The 22,019-nt window shown below is 41.4% G+C and overlaps 1 protein-coding gene across 39 annotated transcripts in view; it reads right to left on the bottom strand.

Moving 5' to 3' along the window:
* Window positions 1–22,019, bottom strand: part of LOC117248330 (neurexin-1a) — a 286,729-nt gene that overhangs the window by 2,207 nt on the left and 262,503 nt on the right. For 25 of the 39 annotated variants that reach the window (XM_078176214.1, XM_078176233.1, XM_078176219.1 and 22 more), the window contains one exon: window positions 15,321–15,408. In XM_078176214.1, coding sequence (XP_078032340.1) covers window positions 15,321–15,408 — 88 coding nt within the window. The remainder of the gene's footprint in view (window positions 1–15,320; window positions 15,409–22,019) is intronic. The other 14 variants (XM_078176215.1, XM_078176234.1, XM_078176236.1 and 11 more) reach the window with 1 other exon arrangement.

Below are 22,019 nucleotides of genomic sequence, written 5' to 3'. Positions count from 1 at the left end.
CTTAAATAAATTAATAGAAAAGTAGAATCGGGATCTTAAAGGCTTTAACAATCCCATTGGTACGCAAGCTAAAACTGTCAAAAATTACCCTGAGTTAAATGAGACGCAAATACCCCCATGTGGATTTACTTATAAAACTCTTAAAGACTATATTTTCACATCATTTGACAGTTCCCAAAATCACCAGAAATTATACTGAAATGCCACACAGTCATTGCTGCAGCAGCCTGAAGACATTAAAGTTAGAACTTTTCAATAACTGTATGAGCTGGACATTTTTGTAGACTTTGCCTTTATGCCATTTCACCTGTCTAATCCACTGCCTATCAGCATTTCAATTCCTGCATCACATTATGCCGATGACATCCAGTGAACTGTAATTGTTCATATATGGGAGAGGGAGGAAGGTGAGGTGCTCTAGGATAAAGAGATTTGCTAAATTCAGAGGTGAAGCTGACAGGAAGACTCATGTGTTAATGATTCATAGAGAAGCACCGTTAAGCTCACAGCTCATTACATGTTTTACAGCACAGTCATGAATGAACAGAGCACATTCTCCAACCATCACTATATATTCAAGCAGCATGACTGTATCACATAGTCTGTGAAAATAAATCTTTCAGAGGGAAACAATTCTTCAATTGACTCAGCAGATTTTGCCAAAGGCTGTCCCCACTTCTGTTCTGAAATGGTGCCATTCAATGGAGCATATTCTGAAAACACGTCAGCCCCCTGATATTATTCAGTCCTCCTGGCACGTCTCTCTGTGTGTTTTTGTAGCAGTCATCATTTCTGCTTAAGCCCTCTTTGTTGCGTTTGTGAAATCCAAACACTCGACACCAACATTTGGAAATGAAAGCATTCTGGTTCCGCTGGATTGGGGCAAAAAAAAAAAATATTTGAGGGATTTACAGCTGGGTTCAGATCGTAGTTATGTCGACGTGAAGATGTTACGCTTCGATTTGCATTTACACTGGACAAACTAACAATAACGACTGACACATAAATAGCTGTGCTGCCCTGTAGGTTGGAATTATTTCCTCTGTGTTGACTGGACAGTTATGTTGAAGGTGTTCGGCGAGCTTTGCAGTACTGCACTTTGCTGCTGCTCATTGTCCTTGGTCACAGAGTGCTGAAACACTCATATGGAGAGGTGCTCTGAAATACTGTAACAACGGGAATCCTGCACTCTGAAGCAAACTGTGTGGACCACTTTTAGCATAGTCTACTATATTGAGAATTTATTTTTCATGTTTACTAATCTCACAGGTAGTTTCTTAAGGTTATGTTGTCAAATATAGCACAAAAGCTAGAGATTTTATTTTGAAGGTGAAATGCTGGTAGAGGGCACAGAGGCATAGTAAAATGAAAGTGTTCACAAGGTACAAACACAGGGAAATGCTGTAATTTATGTTGTTTAGCAAATGGATGATGAGCGCACAAGATTTATGTGCTTCATATTGAGAAATGTTTCAGTCTTACTATGTTTATAAGTATGTTCAAGCTAGCAAAACTGTTGTATTAGGTTTATACGATTTTGTTATTTTTGGTGTGCTGTTAGGGTTTCTTGAGTTTGCGCTGCTACTAAATTTACAAAAATTACACCTTGGACTTTGTGGCAAAATATTATTGAAAGATTGTAAGGTTACAGTGCTATATTCTGTCAGGATATTATCATTACAATATCTTTATTTTCCTTATTTGACTCTTAACAATGTTTTAACTGTGTGCTCATAGATCCACAGTACCATGTCCTGTATTTTCACATTGTGCAAGTGGATTTAGGGTGCGTTGAACTCCACTTTGCTGGTTAAACACTGCATCGGACACGGATGTGGTGCAATCCATGCTCCAGCATAGAGCGTCTCCATTATAATCAACTAAAGCTGCTACACTGACCGCAAAAGCTGCGCCTTCCTGCATGGGCATCATGCGGCTTTTCTCTATTTTAACGCAGATGGCCAATTTTTTCTTCTCTGCATGCAGCTCAGTGGAAAAACTACATAGGTACATCGGTAAAAACTACATAGAACTATGTAAAAAAACAAGGAGTACAATCTGTTTAAAAAGGATTAAACTGAATACCTCGTTTTAAAAGAGGCAATGGGAAGCAGCAGAACAACCCAGTGGGTGTTTTTACATTTCACATTAAAATAAATCAATCAAGTCAATGCTTCCTGTACTTACAACAATCCACTTAATTAATTCAGTACCAGTTGATGTAGCCTACGCTTCCAAACGCTGCATAAACATCTGCATTATCACTTGGCACAATTCAATATGCACACAATGAAGCTGGCAGCAACCACACGCTACAAAGACAGAGTCTGTGCAGCAAATACAAAACCCTGCTCCGCCCCGCCTGTGTGACACGTCGCATCCATGTCCCATGTATTTCAGATGGGAGCAAAGCGGCTGTATTTAATCCCTTAACTTCTCATAGGTGTGTTTTGGGTCTAACATGAATTCAACCAATAGGAGTGTCATGCCCCATCTTCTTTAAAAGCCAGGTTTGCCTGCACCTGGTGTATTGCTGTTTACATGGTGGATATGGCAAACTGGAGAAGCGACCGGCTTTCTGCTGAGAATAATGCAGTAAGGAATGTCACTGCAGCAAATATCTTTGGACATTTAAGCAGCAAAACTAAAAACTGTGGTTATAAACTTGACAGAAGACAGGACTAAACTTTAAGCTTCTGAAATAATCAGTCAAGCTAAGCAAAGTCAAGCTGCTCCTCTTGTGTAAATGTACACAGCATCTCTCGGAAAGGGGAGTCAGATGGCAGCTCTTCTCTGCTCTCTGCTACGTTCACATTTTAGGGAATGTAATTAATATTTTCCTCATTAATGATGTAAAATTTCACCCGCCTGCAACCCATCGGCGCGTCCATGAGGGTGTAATAAGCAGAGTGTAATTGTGTAGATGTATCCTACTGTCTGAAGACTGTACCCTTTAAATAGCACAAAACTATCTAGTTCAAAACCATTTACCTCAGACCAGGTTTTTTTTTTTGGCCAATACCGGGATCACTTTCTGCTGTCTCACTGTAGCAATATGCCAAAAAAGCACCTGACCACACCTCATTTTAAAACCTACACGCCCATGGGCACAAAGATAGGTGCAAGTACATTTTCTACTTACAAAATGCGGGCGCTGGCCATGAAAATGACAACTGTGTCAGTCTGTTCTTGATGTAAGATAGGACCCTAAAGCTTTTTAACTTAGTGTTGAAGGATGGGCATATGATCTAATGATCAAAACTTAGTGGCATCTTTATTATTAGTAACTACAATACCCATCTGAATATTAATGAGTAATCATCAGTCATCAAAGTAAACAGATTTTTCATTTACAATGACAGGTGTCAACATTTTCCATGAAACGGGTATTCTTTATTTATTAAAATTAATCTGACATGTATAGTCCCTCATGTCCCATTTTGCTGTCCCACTTTCCTCTCTACTTTTTTCAAGAGCATTTTGGTTTTAGAAAATAATTGCATTCCTCAGCTTTGATATCGAACCAGCTTTAAAAAGAAATTTCACTTTAAAACAAGAAACACGACAATGTCTCTTCATTATTTCAATCCTTTGATCTTGGCCAGTCAGAGTAATATTTCCACACGACTAACTTTCTTCCTAAGCTAGAACTCAGTATCCACTGTAGGGAGCAACTCTCTATCCATCTCTGACATCAAAAGGAAAAGACACGGAAAACAAAATTTTGCTGCTATTGAAGTTTGTCATAATCACCTTGTCTCATTTTATCAAATCCTTATTCTATGACAGACTAACTTCTCTGAGCTTGAGCAAAGAGGGCAGTTCTTGTTCTCACTGTATAAAGAGGTTGTTTCTCCCTGATCCGTGAAGGACAGGCAGAATTAATAAGATGATACAGCACATCCCGTCCTACACACTATTTTTTAGCAATTTCCCAATGCAGGGAAAGCACTGCATAAAAGTGAGACAGTTTTTTGGCCTTTTTATGGTGAAGATGTGCCTGTCTTTAAGATTACAGTACATATAACCAGCTATTGTGATTCCAATTTCAAGACCAATGGTTTTGCATGTTTTGCCTATTTACTACTAATCACATATACATTACATCACATCACATCTGAAAGTTCTGCAAACTGCGAATTTGTTTTAGATTTTGGATGATTTTTTTCAAACGATTCAATGGCATCCACAGATTTCCTGCAATATGATAATGCTAGCAGTCTCTCGAAAGTCTTATAAATTGAGTACATCTATCACAGTGAACATCAATGCTACTTTGAGGTTTGGTTTTTCTTGTTGTTGTTTGTGACTGCTTGAAAATGCAGCATATAAATTCTGCATTGCTTCATTCTCTGCAAAAATATGAAACAGTCTTTGAAATGAATGGAAACCAGTGTCTGTCTGGAACGGTTGCAGTTTCAGTAAGATACCAAAAATACATCTGAAAATCTAAAAACTGCACAGCATGCATTTAAAAATGGTCAACAAAAGTTTAAGCATGCCTGATTTGTAGCTGAGGAGCTAAAAACTTGTCAACAAAGAATTTGCAGATATTAAAAGTCCCCCCGTCTTCAGACTGCTTTTCACATCTGTTTCACAGTAATTATTGTAACTATTGTTATCATCCAGTGTTTACACAATAGTAAACTTTAAATGGTTGATTACACTGAGTGCACGCTGCACTTTTGGGGATAATTTCCACCAGTGAATATGGACGTGATCGCACATCAGCATGCCCACTTAATATTCTCAAAGCTGTCCAAGTTATAACACATCGCTCCTTATGTCTGTGATAGCTCTCTTCACTGATGCTCTCTCTTGAGTCTCACTCAGTGTTGATGGCTTTAGAGATAAAGTACTTTTATGATTGCTTTCATTTCTCTTCTTGACTGACAGCTTAATGCTTATTGTTTGTGAATGGTGTAATATTAGCTAATGACCCCCATAGATGGCACGTGTGATCTATCTTAGGTAGATCTTTTTCATGCTATGCCTAAAGGGCATGAAAGTGTGTAAACTGTAAAGGGCAAAAGTTCTCTAAGCCGCCTGGCAGGAGAAGAGATGCTGCTGCCGTTCATTGACATGTTTTCCACCGTGGTTAGACTGATCAGCGGCCCAAGTATGCTTCCAATGCCAGCAGACATTCAAGGGCAAGCGGAGAGCACCACTGGTGGATTGAGTGTGACTGAGCGTTGCAACAGATTAGCTCTGCTTGTGACAAGCCCACTTATCCTTGCAGACAGGTGTGAAGAATGCTCTCGCCTTGTGGGCAAAAGCCACTGGTTGACACGGCTCTTCCCCAGCAAGCCATTGTGCGAGCATTAATGGTGAGTTACTTTCATATTTGCTATCTATCCTTTGTTCGGGGTCAAAAAGTTGAAAGTGTAGATAACATAGCAGGTTGATGGAGGAGAGAGCTCTGGATGCGGCACTCCAGGGTTGTATATGAGACCACGGCTGGCTCCTACAGCAAGGTGACAGAGTTGGAAGAGTTTAGGACGCAGGCGGTCTCAGCCTGCTATATCAGTGAGTCATGTGATAACAGCACCATAGTGCACTGTTCCTTCTTCTGTGATCTAACACCTCATGCTCTGGGCTTTGTTATTTCCTCTTGCCTGGATCTGTTGATTGGCTCCCCACAGGCTGCGTTAGCACTCGAGACTTTATCACTGGGAGACCCTGAATCGGCTGACCACAATTTTTCTTTTATTTACTACATAAGTAAGTAGACTCTGTGATGCATTCATTCAATTTCACATTTATGCAGAAAGATTTCAGCCAAAATTCTAATCTATTCCTCCAAAATCTAATCTAATATCTATACAAAGAAAGCTAAGTAGTGACCACTCCTTAAAGGATTAACACTGCATTTAGCACAGTGCTGAAACAGCCATGTTTTGTCCAAAAAGATTAGCATTCATTACAGCTCATTAGCTTGCATTTAGTCTCAGCAGTGTCTATCAGCCGGCCACCTGATGGCACACGGGGATCTTTTCTATTCCCTTAGATTAACTGATACACCTGATGATATGGCTCATTTGCTACCCATGAGCCTAGCTGTGCATCTTGCCCCGCTAGATGGGTTCAGGGGACGTGATGTGCCAGGCATCGAGGCCTTCGAGAAAGCCTCATAAGACCTCAGTCAAAATGCATCTGCCTGTCTGTTCATTAGCACTCCATCACCTCAGAATGAAGGCACATAAACTGAGAAAGAAATAGCGCCTGAAACAAGTGTTTAAAATGATGGCTGCTCTTATGCGCTCTACTCGAGCGTACCCAAGGGTAAAATTAGACATGGGGAAAATGACCTTAAAGTGGCGCCTAGCTTCATGGCAGCGTAGGGGGGGTGCACTTGTGAAGCGATAGAGGTAAGCTCAGGGGGGTTAACTTTTGAGGGATTGCAGTTGTGTAAAAGCTGCCAGAGTAACTTTCTCCTCTGCGTCTCATCCCAGAGCGAGACTCAAATTACAGTATCACATCCAGACCATCATAAAGTCCTTGCTGTTTTATTCACAAGGACAACAGTTAATGTTTCAGTCATTTAGTCACAAATCATTTGCTTTCACCAAGCCTTTGCTGAGATTCGTCTTGAAGAGATGTGCAAGAAAAACGGTAAATAAAAAAGCCGAGATGACCCCAACCCATAAATGCTAGTGAAGAAAATTAAATAGCCTGGCCAGGAATAACATTCGCCATAGAGAGAGACACTGTAGAGTGCAATGATGTGAACACTACAATTGGTTGGCTTCAATGTTCTGGTTACCACAGGGTTTATTTGATAGCATCTTTTCTCTGAAGTCTACTTGGATTCTTCAGTATGGACACATGAGCCTGTCTCTCCGACACATTAGCATCAGCACAGTGGAACTTGTTACTTTAAAGCCTGTGAAATGCCTGATGTGATTCCCCTTCTTTTTGGCTGATTTCTTTTTGCCACGTGCTCTCAAGGAGAGGAACGGGATCAGAGATTCCACACTGTCAGGCGGGATTTGAATAAATGGTTCTCTTCAAAGACTATTTTTCCTCATTTGTCTCCAGCGAGAGGGTTCATTTGTTTGGTAATTTGTAACAGGGTGAGCAAGTTGAGGGGGGCCATGGATGAAGGAAAACATAGAGAGTGGAGCTGGTGGGGGGTTATTTCAGGTGCATGTGGGGCTTGTTGAGAGGTAATGGAGCAACCAGGACTACTTAGGGAATATTGAATGGACAGGCTGGGCTTGACCTTTCATTAACTGGTGGTGGTAATGGGTCGAAAGAGATTCGCAGAGTATACCTGGACGATGCTTTTTCAAAAACTGATGCACTTTGGCAATGCTGAGTTTCGTATCAGGCAAATTAATTCAAAGAAGGCAAGAAGCAAGAAGGCAATGAAAGGTGATTTCCTGTGAACTTTGCCCTCTGCTACCTACAGCAGTTGATAAACATGAATGGTGCATCGTGCATCTTTGAGAGCTTAAGAAGGTGTGGTTGCAGGGGTGCCTTCAGAGCGACCCCCGGCTTAGTTGGTATGCTCAGTGACACGCTGCTGTTATTCAGCCAGATTACTGTTATACCATCTTCTTACTTCACATATCCAGCCATAATCACAAGCTGTCAGAGCCGTCATAGAGTTGGGGATCAGTCTGCAGACAGGTCACTGTATCAACTGCAGCAGAGCCAAAACACTTATTAAATCCTTCTTCCCTCTTTAATTATCTGAGTGTCCTCGAGAAGTGATGCGAGCCATCCTGTACTTGTGACATGCTGGCAGCATGCCTGATGGTGACAGCATGCATGTGTGAGCCTGAAGTGGCTCTGCTCATGCTGATGGTGGATGATGAACAGAGAGCTGAGTGAGCATGAAGTGAGGTCCAAGTGAGAATGATTAAAAGGTGTTTGAATTAGCCCAGTAAAAGGTATGGTGCAGTTTAAGCCTTTGCCCACAGGGCCACTGCTATAACAGGCGAGATGAAAGAAGGCGGCGAAGCTTATTCGGCTTGAACGTCACAAGTGTGGAGGTCGTCTCTTGATTAGATTCCTACAGTCGGGTTACATGTTCTTACGGTCTACATTTGTGATATATACTGTGCGTCATAGCTTTCCATTGCACAAAAGCTGGACAGTCTTCTGTGGAAGATAATCAGATCACAGACTCACACTATGTGTTATTTAAACATTCTGACACAAACTGTTCTGTGAACTGTGTCTGTGAGGTGTGAAAGCACTTTTTTTGTTAGTTTTTCCAATGTCTCTGCATATGAAATCCAAAAATCACATTTTTTACTCAAACTAGTGGCTCACAGAAATAGTGATCTCTAAAGTTTTTTATTCTCATTGTACTTGGAAATAAGTAGAAGTACTTCCTTCTGTGAAAGCTACAGTTATTCTTCTACTAGACAGCATTTTACATCCTGAAGGCAACATAATGACCATTACATAATAAATATTCTATTTTTCTGGCTCTGACAAAGACACTAAGTGCACAGATCAGAGGTCTTTCATGCTGTTGCTAGATGGAGAAGTCAGTAAAGAAAAATGCAGCATTTAAGTGCATCTTCAGAAAGCATTTTACTGATTGATCAACTGTGAATTGTTGGGTAATATTTCCAAGCCCCTGCTTACTTATACCATTAACATCGCTGACCTTTGGCTGGGCTTCTTTTCTTTTCTTGGGAAAGCAAAGTCTTTCATGCCCTACTTAAACTTATAAACAGACACATTGTGTTAGCATCAATGTCAGCACACCCAAAAGATGTGTGGCGGAAAAATAAAAATAATTGAAAATATAAATATGGTGGGATCAGTAAAGAGAAAGACTGACAGTGAGTGTGAAATCCTGTTTTCTCTCAGAACACACTTCATTTAAAATAGAATGTAGAAAGAAGACTTGGACGGCATAATCCTCGCTGAAAGAGTGCAGAAAAAACAAAAATGGCAGAATTCCATAAGATTGTCTGCATAAATTGGCAAAGTATGCCATAATAACAGCACTGGGTTTTTGCAAAAAGAGCATGCGTAATGCTTGAAGGTCATCAGTGTTGATGGGCACGAGCTCTGATCACATTCAATAGGCATCCGGTCTTCAGAAGGGGTTTTCATTTGTTAAGCCATCTCTGCTAGCGGCAGTCTGTTGGCATGCAAGATGCATGCCACTGTGCTCAGCAAAGGAAGGAGTGAGCACACACAAAGTTCCAGCTGGGTATGATTGAATAACCTATTAAATGTGGGCAGTGACCTCTTAAGCCAGCACAGTGCTCTTAATGTTTCATTAATCTCACAGCTACTTTTAAAACAATAATTTACTCTAATTTTTTTTCCCTCCTGGCTGGGTGCATTCAAGTCATTGCCATCGGGTTAAAGAGAGTATTCATTTGCAGTTTGATTTATTAGTTTACTCGATGTATTGTTTCCCCACCCATAAATTAAATCTATTAAAACAAATGTCAAACACATTAGTAGCTGCTACAGTAATGTCACTGTAGAATGCTTGAGGACAGAAAAAGATGAGAGAGCACAGTGAGAAGAGGAAACTGGAGATGATTAACCTTAACCTGCCTATGGGCAATCTACAGTGAAGGGCCACTGGAGCTGAGAATAAAAGCGCCGTGAGATTATTTGTGAAATGTAGAAGGGTGCGCATTACCAAAACTCTCACTGAAGCTGCTGGTGTGTACTCGCATTTGACAAGGAGCCCATTTCTTTCATACAAATCACATTTCACGCGACGGCATGTTACATAATTAATGATGGTGGAATAGCGGAAAAAGCAAAGGTGTAAACATATTAAAGATAAACATCGGGCTGACGCATCCAGTGTTATGTTAGGATATATCACTCTCCTTGTGTGCACTCTGCGCTAAGAAAAAAGATGAGAGACTGGGATCAGAGGATTCTAAGTTCAGAGGAGAAACATTGTCTATTCCGAAATCAAGAGCAAGAGAAACTTTCTTATGTGTTCCTGTTTTTTTCAGCATGATGCACACTGGGGTTTGTTCTCCAGTAACAATTAAGGGAGCATCATTTTGGTACAGTAAGTATGTCTTTTAAAGACAGCCAAATGTATTACACCAATCAACTCTGTGCTACCTAACATCAGTCAGAATACAGCATTTTGAACATTTGCTAAACTGCCCAATTTTCAACAGTAGATGAAAAAATGGTGATAAAACATGATCTAATTTTATGTTTTTACTCAATGTAGGCTACTGAAAGGCGTAGTTTGATATTTTGCCAAATAGGCTCACTTTCTGGCAGAGAGCCGGATGAAATGATTGATACTACTCTTGTATCAATCATTTCATCCGGCTCTCCGGCTCTCTGCTTTAGCAGTGCTAATAGGTGGATTCTGTAACTGCTAGACAGAGCCAGGTTAGCTGTTTCCCCCTGTTGTCAGTATTTACGCAAAACTAGCTACATAGCTACGTGTTAGCTACATAAATTGTACAGGCATGCAGCAAGTGTCTGGTCTTCGGCTGGTGTACTCCAGGGGAACCCAAACGCTGTTAATCTGCACACACTGCAGTGCCACATAGCTGGTTGAATGTTGGCAAAGCTCCTGTGAAGCACGGTAGGTCTTTTTTTGACTGTTACAATCATTAAAAATCAAAAGCAGCAGCTAGTTTGCTTACTCTGCACTTTTCATGGTTTGATTTGGGTTTCGGAACGAGGGAGAAATGCACATCTCCTTTCACACTCTACAGGAAACGAGCATCGCTGTAACACATGCCACAGGCACATTCTTTATTCATGACTTGCTAAAAATCCACAAAGCCAGCCTGAAAATAAAGAAAATCTTAAATGATAAACAGCCATGTCTGACCCTTGTCAGAGCTTGTTGATGCTACACTATAAGTGGCCAGTCTGCGTTCGAGGAACAGGACTTGGCAGAGGGTAAATTCTAAAGAAAAAAAAAATGCAGTAAGTGATAAACTTGGATCCAAGGCTCAGTGCTTTGACAGTAACGATCACGTCAAAACACATGACACATGAATTACATCATTTAAATTAACAGTTTATATTTTTTCAAACTTCCTTTTATTCCCCAAAAATGTATTATAATTTAACCAGATTTGGTGACTGGAATTGGACTAATTTGAGCGAACACAAAGGACCGGCGGCAAGAACACTCAGAGGAGAAACATGAAATGATGAGGAACAAAGGCAGTTGCGGGGTGTAACCTTGGATATGGGTCGCTGTGCAGCAGCTGCCCTCCATCAACGGCCTGCATGACGCCCATGAAATGAAGCAGGCAGGTAAGAGACATCCGTTCCATCTGACCCCATGCAGCTCAGCAACAACCTGTTCCATTAACTTTCACCATGAAAACCGAGGTTGGTACTCGAAAATCAGCACCGGCCACCATCTCAACAGACTGTTCATCAGGCTATTTTCACACAACCGAGTGATTTTCTCCAGATGATTGGCCAACACTTTATCCTGGCCTTTAAATGAACAATCTTTTTTTCCTTTTGGGTGAGAAATGCAGGACTCCTGTACGCTAAATGTCAGGATTTATATAGTATTTCTATAACATCAGAATTGACCTTCAAGATACTTTAGGTCATTATAGAGAATATTTGCATATCTCTTGTTATTTTTCTCACATCACATGCAAGCTGAAGCACTTGGCACATTTTATTTCACCTAATAATTTTCACAATAGGCACCACAAAGATATGTGCCCTAATGTGCGCCTGTAATTGTAGTCACAGTGATACTCAGCTGTCACAGCCCTGCTGCTTAGTATATGCACACTCCCTGAACCAGCCTCCTATTACAGATCAGATGTGTTGCAGCATCATGGGTCTGTGTATTCCTTAGTGGTTTCCTGAACCAGAGGGGGAGGATTCAATTTGCTGCAGTATGATCTAATCTGAGGCCTGCCGGGTGATAAGCCCTGTTGGTACCACCGGCTTTCCATGGTTTCCGGAGGTAAGAGAAATAAAGCATGGCAATAAGTAAGTTTACCCGATTGATGTCACTCAATGGCAGATAGGGACTGCTGTGGGACTCCAGATGATATACAGGATGATCTAGAGCTGACCTTGGGCTACAGATAGCTCACATAATAGTGTGCTTCAAAGCTCACCTCTTGGGATCACTTAAACACAACATTATCCTACTTTTACATGTGCTGCGAAGCCTGAGCGCGAGGTTGAGAGAAACAGACATGTCAAGAGTGCGCGCATCTGGCCTGCGCTTTTGAGTTGCGAGACAGGAGCAGACTGTCGAGGTGTTGCTTGAAAAATTATATATATTATTGGTGTCATTAAAAGGAGTTGGCTAGGCAGTAATATGAGAAAGTGGTCCTTTATCAGCAGACAGTGGATCCGGTTCTTTATACACAGCAACCCCGTCTGAGACGTGGTGAGTGCTTGGCAGAGCGTGTGAATCGTTCTGAATGTAGATATTAATCAGGATACGGTGTTAGACAGCTGCCACCCTGGGAGCCCGCAGCTCTGGTGTCAAATCCCCTTCAGTGATCACAGAAGGAGAGGGATACTCTGCTCAGGGAGCGTGCGTCCCTGAGCATCACACAGTTCGCAACTGATGTTTTGGCAGATGCCCTTGTCAAAAAATATCATAATGCGAGCTGCTAGTGAGAATCAGTGTGCAGACCAATCTCTTGTGTATGCTATTTGACAGAGGTAGCAGATGTACATTGGAAGTACCTATTGTGATGCTGCCCAATGGGAATATCATTCTAATGCGCAGTATGAGCAGTATAGGAGCAGAGTAAGTGTGGCAAAAGCTAATCTTGCTAGTGGAAGGCCAGAGGAACAGGAAGAGAGACAGACTAGAAAGTTGATAGTCTTTGCTGTGGGGCAGACATTAATTTAGTGGAGGTTTTATGACCACATACTGATCGATAGCACATCTAGATGGAGTGGGGGGCCTTGGGTCTGGACTTAATTGTTCTCTGTGCGTCTCATCACTTCACAATGCATTTGAAAATCCGTCTATTCATAGGTGGGAGCAAGGGTTAGACTTAATTGCCTTCCGTGTGTGGCAAGGTAAGAGATTAGAAGTTTGGCGGCATTGCAGGGAACAAACAGATTAACAATTCCAATTTGTCAGAGTAAAGCTGCTAAAAACGGAGGGGAAGGAGTGCTTCTTTTTGTTTACATGTATCAGGGGTCTTGAACACACAGTTATAACTATTGCCCTAAATATTTTTGTTTGTTTTATGAAGAGAAACACCTGATATGTGCCGCAATCATAAACTCCAAGGGATGTCATCTACAGCTAACCTGAACAATAGTGCATGAGTAACAACAGGATGAGCTCCCACTGCTCGCTCTAAAACGTAATTAACAACAGCGGGGCCCCCCTACACATTTGTGTAAAAATCAGCCTTCACACACTCCTCTCTGGGTTTATTCTCCTTGATATCGTGTGTTGAAGTCATGTGGGTCTGATAATTACAACTGTGCTTTGTTCTGTCCTTCTAAGAACTCCTCTGTTTGTGCATTAGCAAATGCCATGAACTGATGAAGACAAAATATGTGCACAATTAAAACAGGGGAATAACAGCAGCTTTGACACATGCAAAACACCTTAGGCAGTGTGGAATTTTAGCTATGCATGCAGTTCTCTGAGACAGAGCCATTGTGAAAAAAACACCGCTGATGGGTAAGTTACATCTCAATGGGTGGAAGCCAAACAATCAATAAAAAAGCAGAGGAGGAATTTAATATCATGAAACCTATCAGTTACTACTAACTGAAAAAAAGCTATTTATCACATAACAGGTAAAATTCCAAAGTTTTGTGAAATGTGATTATGCACTAAGATTCTTTTGTTGCAAGTTACATGAGAGGATTGATAATGTCTGTGCAGTAACTATAATTCTAGCAGCTGGTTAGCTTAGCATAACGACTGGTAACGGGGGAAACAGTAAGCCTATCTTAAATAAGCTTTACGCCCAAAGAAAAGACAAAGGAAGGAGGGCAGCGGCGTTCAAAAAGGTAAAAAATGTTAAAAACTTTAAGCCCAGTTTAGACCAAAGATTTGCGAGGAGACGAGTTGAAACTTGCAACTCGTGGTCTGCGACTTTCTATAAACCTGTCATTTTATACCAATGCAACTCAACGAAATGGTGTATCGCCTCCATAGCAATGACCCTCTGAACTTCCTTTCTGATTTCCAGCTTGTCAAGATTTTTTGTAGCTGAATATATTTTGTAGCTTCTTAAAATAAGAATGAGGATAGTGACAGTGAGATACTTCCTGCAGCTGCATTTCTACTATTTCAGATGGTCTGTATTCCCAATCAATATGCCACAATTGTTTAAATAACTAGCTACAATTCATCAGTTAATGAGAAGGCTATGTGTGTGACATGAGCACATACAGCGAGCAGCAGCAGCGACCCACCGTCTGACATACAGTAAGGATGGAGACCAACAAACCTGTCAACAGATGCGGGGATGTAAACAAGACTCAGGCTTGGTGGGGACTGTTGTCAGAGAATTCCGCAGCAAGCTAACATGCTGATTGCTCGCAGTTTGTAATTGACCTGGCCAGCGGAATTTACTATAAGCTGATTGGCTGTCGAAACAGGTGACGTGCCTTATGTTTATTAGCCGCTGGCGACTTGACAAGCTGAGTTGCAGGTGACACCATCAGTCAGCTTGAGTCGAGCTGAAACAGGCCAGTTCACGCCACTGCAACTTTTCTCTGCAACATTCTAGAGTGGTTTCGTCTCATCGTGAATCTCTTGTCTGAACTGGGCTTTAGAGCTGATGGTGAGTGGATTTTGTTACCTTACAGACAGAGCCCAGTTAGCTGTTTCCAGTCTTTGTGCTATGCTTGCTGTAGCTTCATAGGCAGTGTACAGACATGAGAGTGGTATCAATCTTATCTGACTCTCTCTGTTTCAACAAAGTGGAAAAAAAGTGCATTCCCTAAAATGTAGAGCTATTGCTTTATGCAATCGCAGTTAAATGTTAGCCTAGACCCTCCAAGTTCAGACTGTCCATTGTAGCCTCAGGCTTTCCTCATAAATAAATAAAAACTGCCTCTTATGACTTTTACTGAATTTACATTTTCAATTCCTGTACACTGAAATATAATAACCAGTAAAACCATTGTCTGTGGCAGGCTGGAAGCTTCCCAGACAGACCTAATAGATAGCCTCTGGCTTGATGTATCACACAGCTACTGGTTGCCAGAAGAAGAGCGACTCTGCCTCTGAGAAGTGTTCAAGCTCTAACTAAAACTCCAATCTGCTCATTTAACCACTGTGTGTTAGCCTAGAGTGCCTTGGTGGGGGTGGACTATGACACACAGAGACACACTGACACACCCAGAGAGAAGTAGAATAAAAAGAGATGACTAACCTAACCCACCTGAGCTCGGCTCACAGGGATCAATGTCCTCATCATCGCTCGGACACTCAGCTGATGCCACCAGCAAGTCGTCGGTTGTCTGAAAAAGAGAGAGGCACACAGGAGAGTGGTGAGGGCATGAAAATACTCCGCTGCATCAATGGGGTAAGATGGCTCCCACTCAGAGCTACCAGTAGTGGTGTTTCCAGAGGGTTAGGTTAAGGAGAGCGGGGCGGATGAGATGTGAATCCAGACAGCTACACTGTTTGGCTGCTGGATTTATCTGTCAACACGGTCACACGCTGCCTGGCGCTGCAGCAGCTGCTACACTGCTTTCCAGGCAACACTATCCTTACAGAAATGAGATCTGATTATTGAGGAACAGCAGAGGCTAAAGTTCACAGCACAATTGTCAACTCGCATGCTCAATTTGTGCTGCAGTGTGTGGCTTTGCATAGCCCTTCAAGGGATTGTTAAGAGCCATCACAAAATACCTCTGACATTTAGAGGACAACCAGCCATGAAAGCTTAAAAAAGAGATTGGAAAACAAAGGGCACAGCAGCCGAGGTTTAAATCAATATGTTTTCACATTTTTTTCGATGTGATTCAGTATCTCTTTTTACAAAATAAGCATCCAGGATAAACCAAAATCATGGCATATACAGAGGTGCTTCATTATTCTGCTGCCACATCTACTCCAGCAACAAATCCATTTCAGACTGTTTCCAATGCACTTCTTCACCCGCCAGACACGATACATTTTACCCTCTTGGAAAATGGGAAAGGGCAAACAAAAAGACCAGAAAAAAGTACACTGTAAAACATTATACTGCAATGTTCTTTTATAGTCTTGCTTCAGGCCATTTGATCAGCTCTGCGTTAAAGGTCATTTCATTTAAGCATGGCAGCCTCTTCAGGGTCGGGTTAGATTTTCGGTTATGGAGTGCTGCTAAGCAGAATAACCTGCTGCTATATGTTTAGCCTTGCACCCCTACTTATCCTCTTTGTACTAATATTTTTATATCCTCAAATGCATGCTTGACAATATTTACTGCACTGACATTTTTCACACAGCTACAAGAAAAAAAGGGGGTTGAGAAATGCATTAGGCCCCCAAAATGAAAATGGACTCGGGGTTTTATTCGATTTGTGCTATTATTTCACTGATGTTTGACTGTGCATCAAAATATATCTGCAAGTTGGATTAGTATTGACTCATCTTAAGGAAATTAAAGGTGATGTCATTTTGCTTAACATCCATTTGGCTGCATATAATGCGATTTTATTGTGACTGTAACATCATTTCAACATTCTGAACACGGACCAACATCATCTTTACATAATAGACCTGGAAATGATAGATCAAACCCATTAAGGGAGTTGTGGCAGAGGGCTGTTTTTGGTGCATCTGTGCCGGGTGAGGACTGGGGAAGCCATCCAAATGTATATTTAATTTGCTGTGCATGAGGCTGATATACAGTGTCGGCCATCCAGATGGCAAAACCGCCGGATCCTGGAGTGCCACATCCATCACTTCAGCCTTGTGATTTGTTTTTCCTGGCGGGAGATCTTGACACTCTGCACTCACTGGCAGAGGTACGGGAATCAAGGAATCAATACTCCCTCTCTCTTCTTCCCACCTTACCACTCTCATTCTCTCCCTCTCTACCTTCCTCTCACATCCTCTCTCTCTCTCCTTTCAACTCTGTCCTTCAGATTTATTTGCAAGCGGAGAAGAGGAAGCAATGTGATGTGGGTGTACTAGATGTAGGTTAACTCCCTATAGAATAACCTGAGTGGAGGTGTATGCCCGTTCATATTTATATGTTTCCGACTCCTCATTCAGGTCAGAAAGCTACAGTGTGAGGCCTTCAACTCTACCGCCACAGTGAAATACAATAATGAATAAGGATATCTGTTTATCTTTCAAAGACAATCTTTAATTTTTATCATCAAAGGTGCAGATATCAAATGTTGCTTTTTAGATGAATGCACAAACTAAAGCTTTGATTTATTTATATCCCCTTTGCTTGTAAAGATGGGATAAAATTGATTATAAAAGGTCTGACCTTTACAAAATGGACATACTGTAATAACTGTAAGGAGCTGAATAAATGTGTCTTTGGACCTTGATTGAGATTTTCAAATAAGTGACAAGAACCATGATATATACTTTAATAACAACGCCATAAAATAATGTCAGCTCACCCTCCAAGGACAAAGGCTGCCTGTAGATCTGTGTAACTGGAGCTCAATTGTGCCTGTAAGCGACCTCTGAGTCCAATCCTTCTGTGATCTTATCAAAATATCAACCCTCTATGCTTTACTTTTAAATGAATCTTGTGTGTCTAGTGGATGTAAGCCTCTGAATCAACGCTAAAATGAATTCACGTGTTGCTGGGCGTCGGTGTGCCAGCCGGGATTAGCGTGTAGGTCAACATTTTGATGTGGTCATGACCTGGTTGAAATCCAATAACATTACCAATTCATGGTGTCCTCCTCCAATGCTTGGCTTCTTTTTCACCCGTGACAATTCAGTGTGGGCTATGTGAGGGGCTTACCATGCAATTTAGCCACTGTGATGAAAACTGACAGGTAGCTTGGCTGGGATGTCTGAAAAGGACACTGAAATCTTAGATCTTTTTCCATAGGAGAAATAAAGCAGGATATGCATGTGGCGGTTTTCACACAGTTAAAAATAAAAATTCCTGGTCTTAATGGCATCTTTTTCTGAAGTTTTCCAGAAATACTGTATGCTTTTAGGAGGGTTCATTAGCTCAGTAGAATCAGGTTTAGTGATGCGTAGAGCATCATGCCCACAGGAAAGATGCTCCAATAGGTAAGCGTATAAACAAGATGTACCTGTAGTTCATTTTATGAAGGTACTTCTAAAATGCTAAAAGCAAAGGCTCTGGGCTTGCAAAGCATCATTAATCTAGCGGTAAAGTGCTGAAGCCATGGTGAACCTAAAGCACAGCTCATTTATCTGCCTCAGCTCAGAACGGCAGTGGGCACACTCCTATGAGATGCACTGAGAAAACCTGGGGAGACAGTTGGGAGTATGAAACACACAATAATGGAAGAAAAAGAGATGCTGTAGGGAGAAACCAGCTTTTAGTGTTCATACAAAATGTATGAAATCTTCATAGTTTCCAAGTATGGTGTCATTTCAAATACTTCTGGTGTCAAGGGAGTTTAATATACAGAGACAGGAACAGAAAAATAAATCTTAGTGGACCTTATAGTGAAGTAAAGCTATCGACTGACCTTGGCTCGTGCACTGATTGAACCATCAAAGGGGATGTGGACCAGGAAATTCCAACCTGACTCAGCCAAAGGCGCCCTGGTGCTTTCTTTAGCACTGTCATGCTGCCTTTCGATCGCTGACGATTGATAATGGTCTCCCTTAATGAGATGTCCAGGCCGAGCCGTGGTCTGCATGTGTGTTCACTAAAGCTTCGTCAGCAGTGTCATTATGCCGGACACCAGGTTATCTATAACCTTACAAACACTGATCTGTTCCCCCGCTAATGCTCAACTACACAGTGTCCAATGCCACTCTCTAATAACTACTGTATGGAGTAGGTGGCTTTACTATAATGTACTACATTTGTACACTTCTCCCCAGGAACCATGTCCCCCCCTCTTAATCCTGGCAGGGAGAGGAGGGGAGGGCTGCTCTTCAGAGAGGATGCTGTGTGCTGCTAACCCGGTGCTCGAGAGCAAGAGACACCTTCTCTGTGATAACCTGTCGGCATGTCTCTATGGAGAGCCGTGGGTTTTCACATTGTTTTCTCTCTGGTCTAATTTGATGAATGCTCTCTGGCACACAACATGTCTCTTTGGAGACGAGCTGAAAGTCAGGAGGACACTGAAGGCATCTGAAGGGTTTATCCGAAGCATGCCTCTGCTGTCCCGGTAATGTATTCCACTGAGGATGCTCGCTGTTTTTTTTTTTTTTTTGCCGTTCTGCTTTTCTGTTTTGTTTGTTTTTTTCCTGGTAAGCCCAGTTTTTGTCCAATATAAGCTCCTGTTTTGCAAAGCTCTGTCTCTTGTTATATTGCTGATCAGGGACAATAATAAAATTGATAGTTTTTTACTCAATGTCCGTAATCTGTTGCTCATTAAGATCTGGTGTAAATCCCAATACTTTGAAATGCCAACAATGCTGCGCTATTATCAGCCAGTTAATTCTGGGTTGATTGAAAAATCAAAGAGAAAATGGCTTAGCTACACAAAAAAGCCTTCTTGTCTGCTGAAGTGCACACAAACCTGCAGCTTTTGCCTCATAACTTCTGATCTTTGTACGACTACATCTGATCCTCTACTTCCACCACCTAAATGCTCACACTGCACCCTACCAGATACCAGAGGTGGACTGTGCTAAAGTCTCTCTATTGGGTGAATGTTATAAAACTGAAAGTAGAACTGAAGCTCTTGTTTGAAAAATGTAAAGCCACATTTTTCATATTGTTTATATGTAGACGGTGATCTATCATATTGTGTTTTATAGCCATATTTATAGTAAGCATTTTTATGCCAGCAGATCAGGTTTTAGTATCTTCACAATGTTTAAAAGATAAGCATGATGTAAAATATGTTTTTCACTTACAGACGTATCCTTGTGCTGAATCAAGTGAAATAATTAGTGATTATTACTATCTTTGGTAGTATCATGGGAACTGCGCCACCAATTATGAATATCTCTTGCAAAGATTTTGTATTTTGTGTTGGATAAAAAAATGTCTAAAAGAAAAAAAAAATAAATATTGCAGCTTTTGACTTTTCTAAAAAATTTAACCAGGAGGGCAATCCAATGTCAGAAATTCACTGACTGCTACAAGTTTATTCATACTTGGTATTGTCCTCGTGTTTCTTTTATTTCCTCATTTATCTCACAATGATCCCTGATAAATCATACCAAGGATACACTCAGGACTCCATTCTGAGCCAGTGCTATAGCTAAAAGTGTAATTTATATCTTCTCTCTAATTGGCACCAGCCCTTGAAGCCAAAGCTCCAAATGCCCCTAAAGGCAGAGGAATCAGTATTCTGCACATGTTCCTGCTCGAACCGCGTGCCATTATTTCTCATGCTGGCACTGATTTACAACAATAGTGGCCTGCTCGTGTCCAGATCTGACCAGAGTTGTAGTCTGCACAGACTAATTGGGAGGAGTTTGTTGTCCTAAGCTTCACTCTTACAGCAACACATCATTAGTGTGCCAGAGAGTGAGAGGAGAGGGAGGGAGAGTGAGAGAGTGAGAGGGAGCGGGACGGCAGATAGAAATGGCTCATGGTTAGACACGGGATGAATTTACCCATGGCAGCTATCACTAACACTGCAGCAGCAGCTCTTATCAGAACGCCTGATGACATCCAAGTATCTAACTTAGCACCCTGGAACTAGGTCGATGTTGATGAATAATTTAGTCCCAGATGCTCAATAGATTCCAACTGAATAATGAAGGCGTGTGGGCCTCTAAGACTGTGAGTTCAGCTCAGTGTATTGCCTGGCCTTCGCCCACACTCTTCCTACTGCTGGTCTGCCAAGCTGTCAACATCATGGACTCACACAGACACAGACTTGAGCAAGGCTGGAAGACAATGGAATGACATTATCGCCATCACAGCTCAACAGCACACATACAGTGTAACATACAGTGTCGGATTTACATATCTAACATGCTTATCATGTTCAAAACTTAGAATATTCAAGACATCTTGGTTCTCGGGGCTTTTTAACAATTAAAGAAAAGCTCTGATGTGAGGCTTCATGGTGGCACGACAGATTGCCACTGTGGCTCAGCAGAGTGAGTGCTGAACAATGGGAAACAACCAACTGGGTAAAAATGGAGGTATTTTCTCTGCGCTGTCCTCGCTGAAGAGGATTTATATCAGATTCTGCAATTCTCAGCAAATGGATTAACAAAGCCTCAAAACAGGCACTGCCAAAAAACATCAGTCAATAAACAAACCAAAAATATATGCAAAAGAGCAACAAACAACACCAGGTGCTTCATTATTTTTCCCGGGAAATGAATAGTTGAGATGTTACTGAAATATCGTCAACTGTTAAATGAGTGTTTCACTGAGCAAAGCATGTTACTATGATCTGCCTGGCTGCACCATGTGTTTCCATGCATAATATATTCCTGTTAAAAAGTCTGCATCAAAAAATAAATGATATATAAAAGGGTCATCTGGACTTCAGTTTGACCTGCTTGAAAGGTAATATGTTGTGGCCTTATCGCTAATGGAGAAGAAAAATGCAAGAACTAAAAAGATAAAATTGGGGAAAATATCAGGCACAGTTGAGATAAACTGCTTTTAAAACCCAACTAGAAATTGCTTGTTAGTATAAGCCCATTTTATGGCATTGAAACTATACTGCCTAGTCATAATTTTATGATAAACAAAACCGTTCCCTCAAAAACAACCCCAACTTTTATGACTCCAACTACTTCAATCTAAGGGACATCAAAACATGAGGTCACACAACTACCTTTATTGTTCAAAGCTGTCAGTAATTACCTGCAGGCCACTGAGTACATTCAGTAGGCAGTGTGATTCTTCAGAGCACCTGAGAATTCATACAAAAAAAGATGCTGGCATTTCTCAAAGGCAATTAACTCAGAGTAATTGGTATCTTCTTCTCACTGTTTTGACTGCTTGTGTATGTGTCGTAATGTAAAACCGGCCGTGGTGGAC

Source organism: Epinephelus lanceolatus, chromosome 17, assembly GCF_041903045.1.
Source record: "Epinephelus lanceolatus isolate andai-2023 chromosome 17, ASM4190304v1, whole genome shotgun sequence".
Lineage (NCBI taxonomy): Eukaryota > Metazoa > Chordata > Actinopteri > Perciformes > Serranidae > Epinephelus > Epinephelus lanceolatus.
This window is presented reverse-complemented; position numbering and strand designations above follow the sequence as displayed.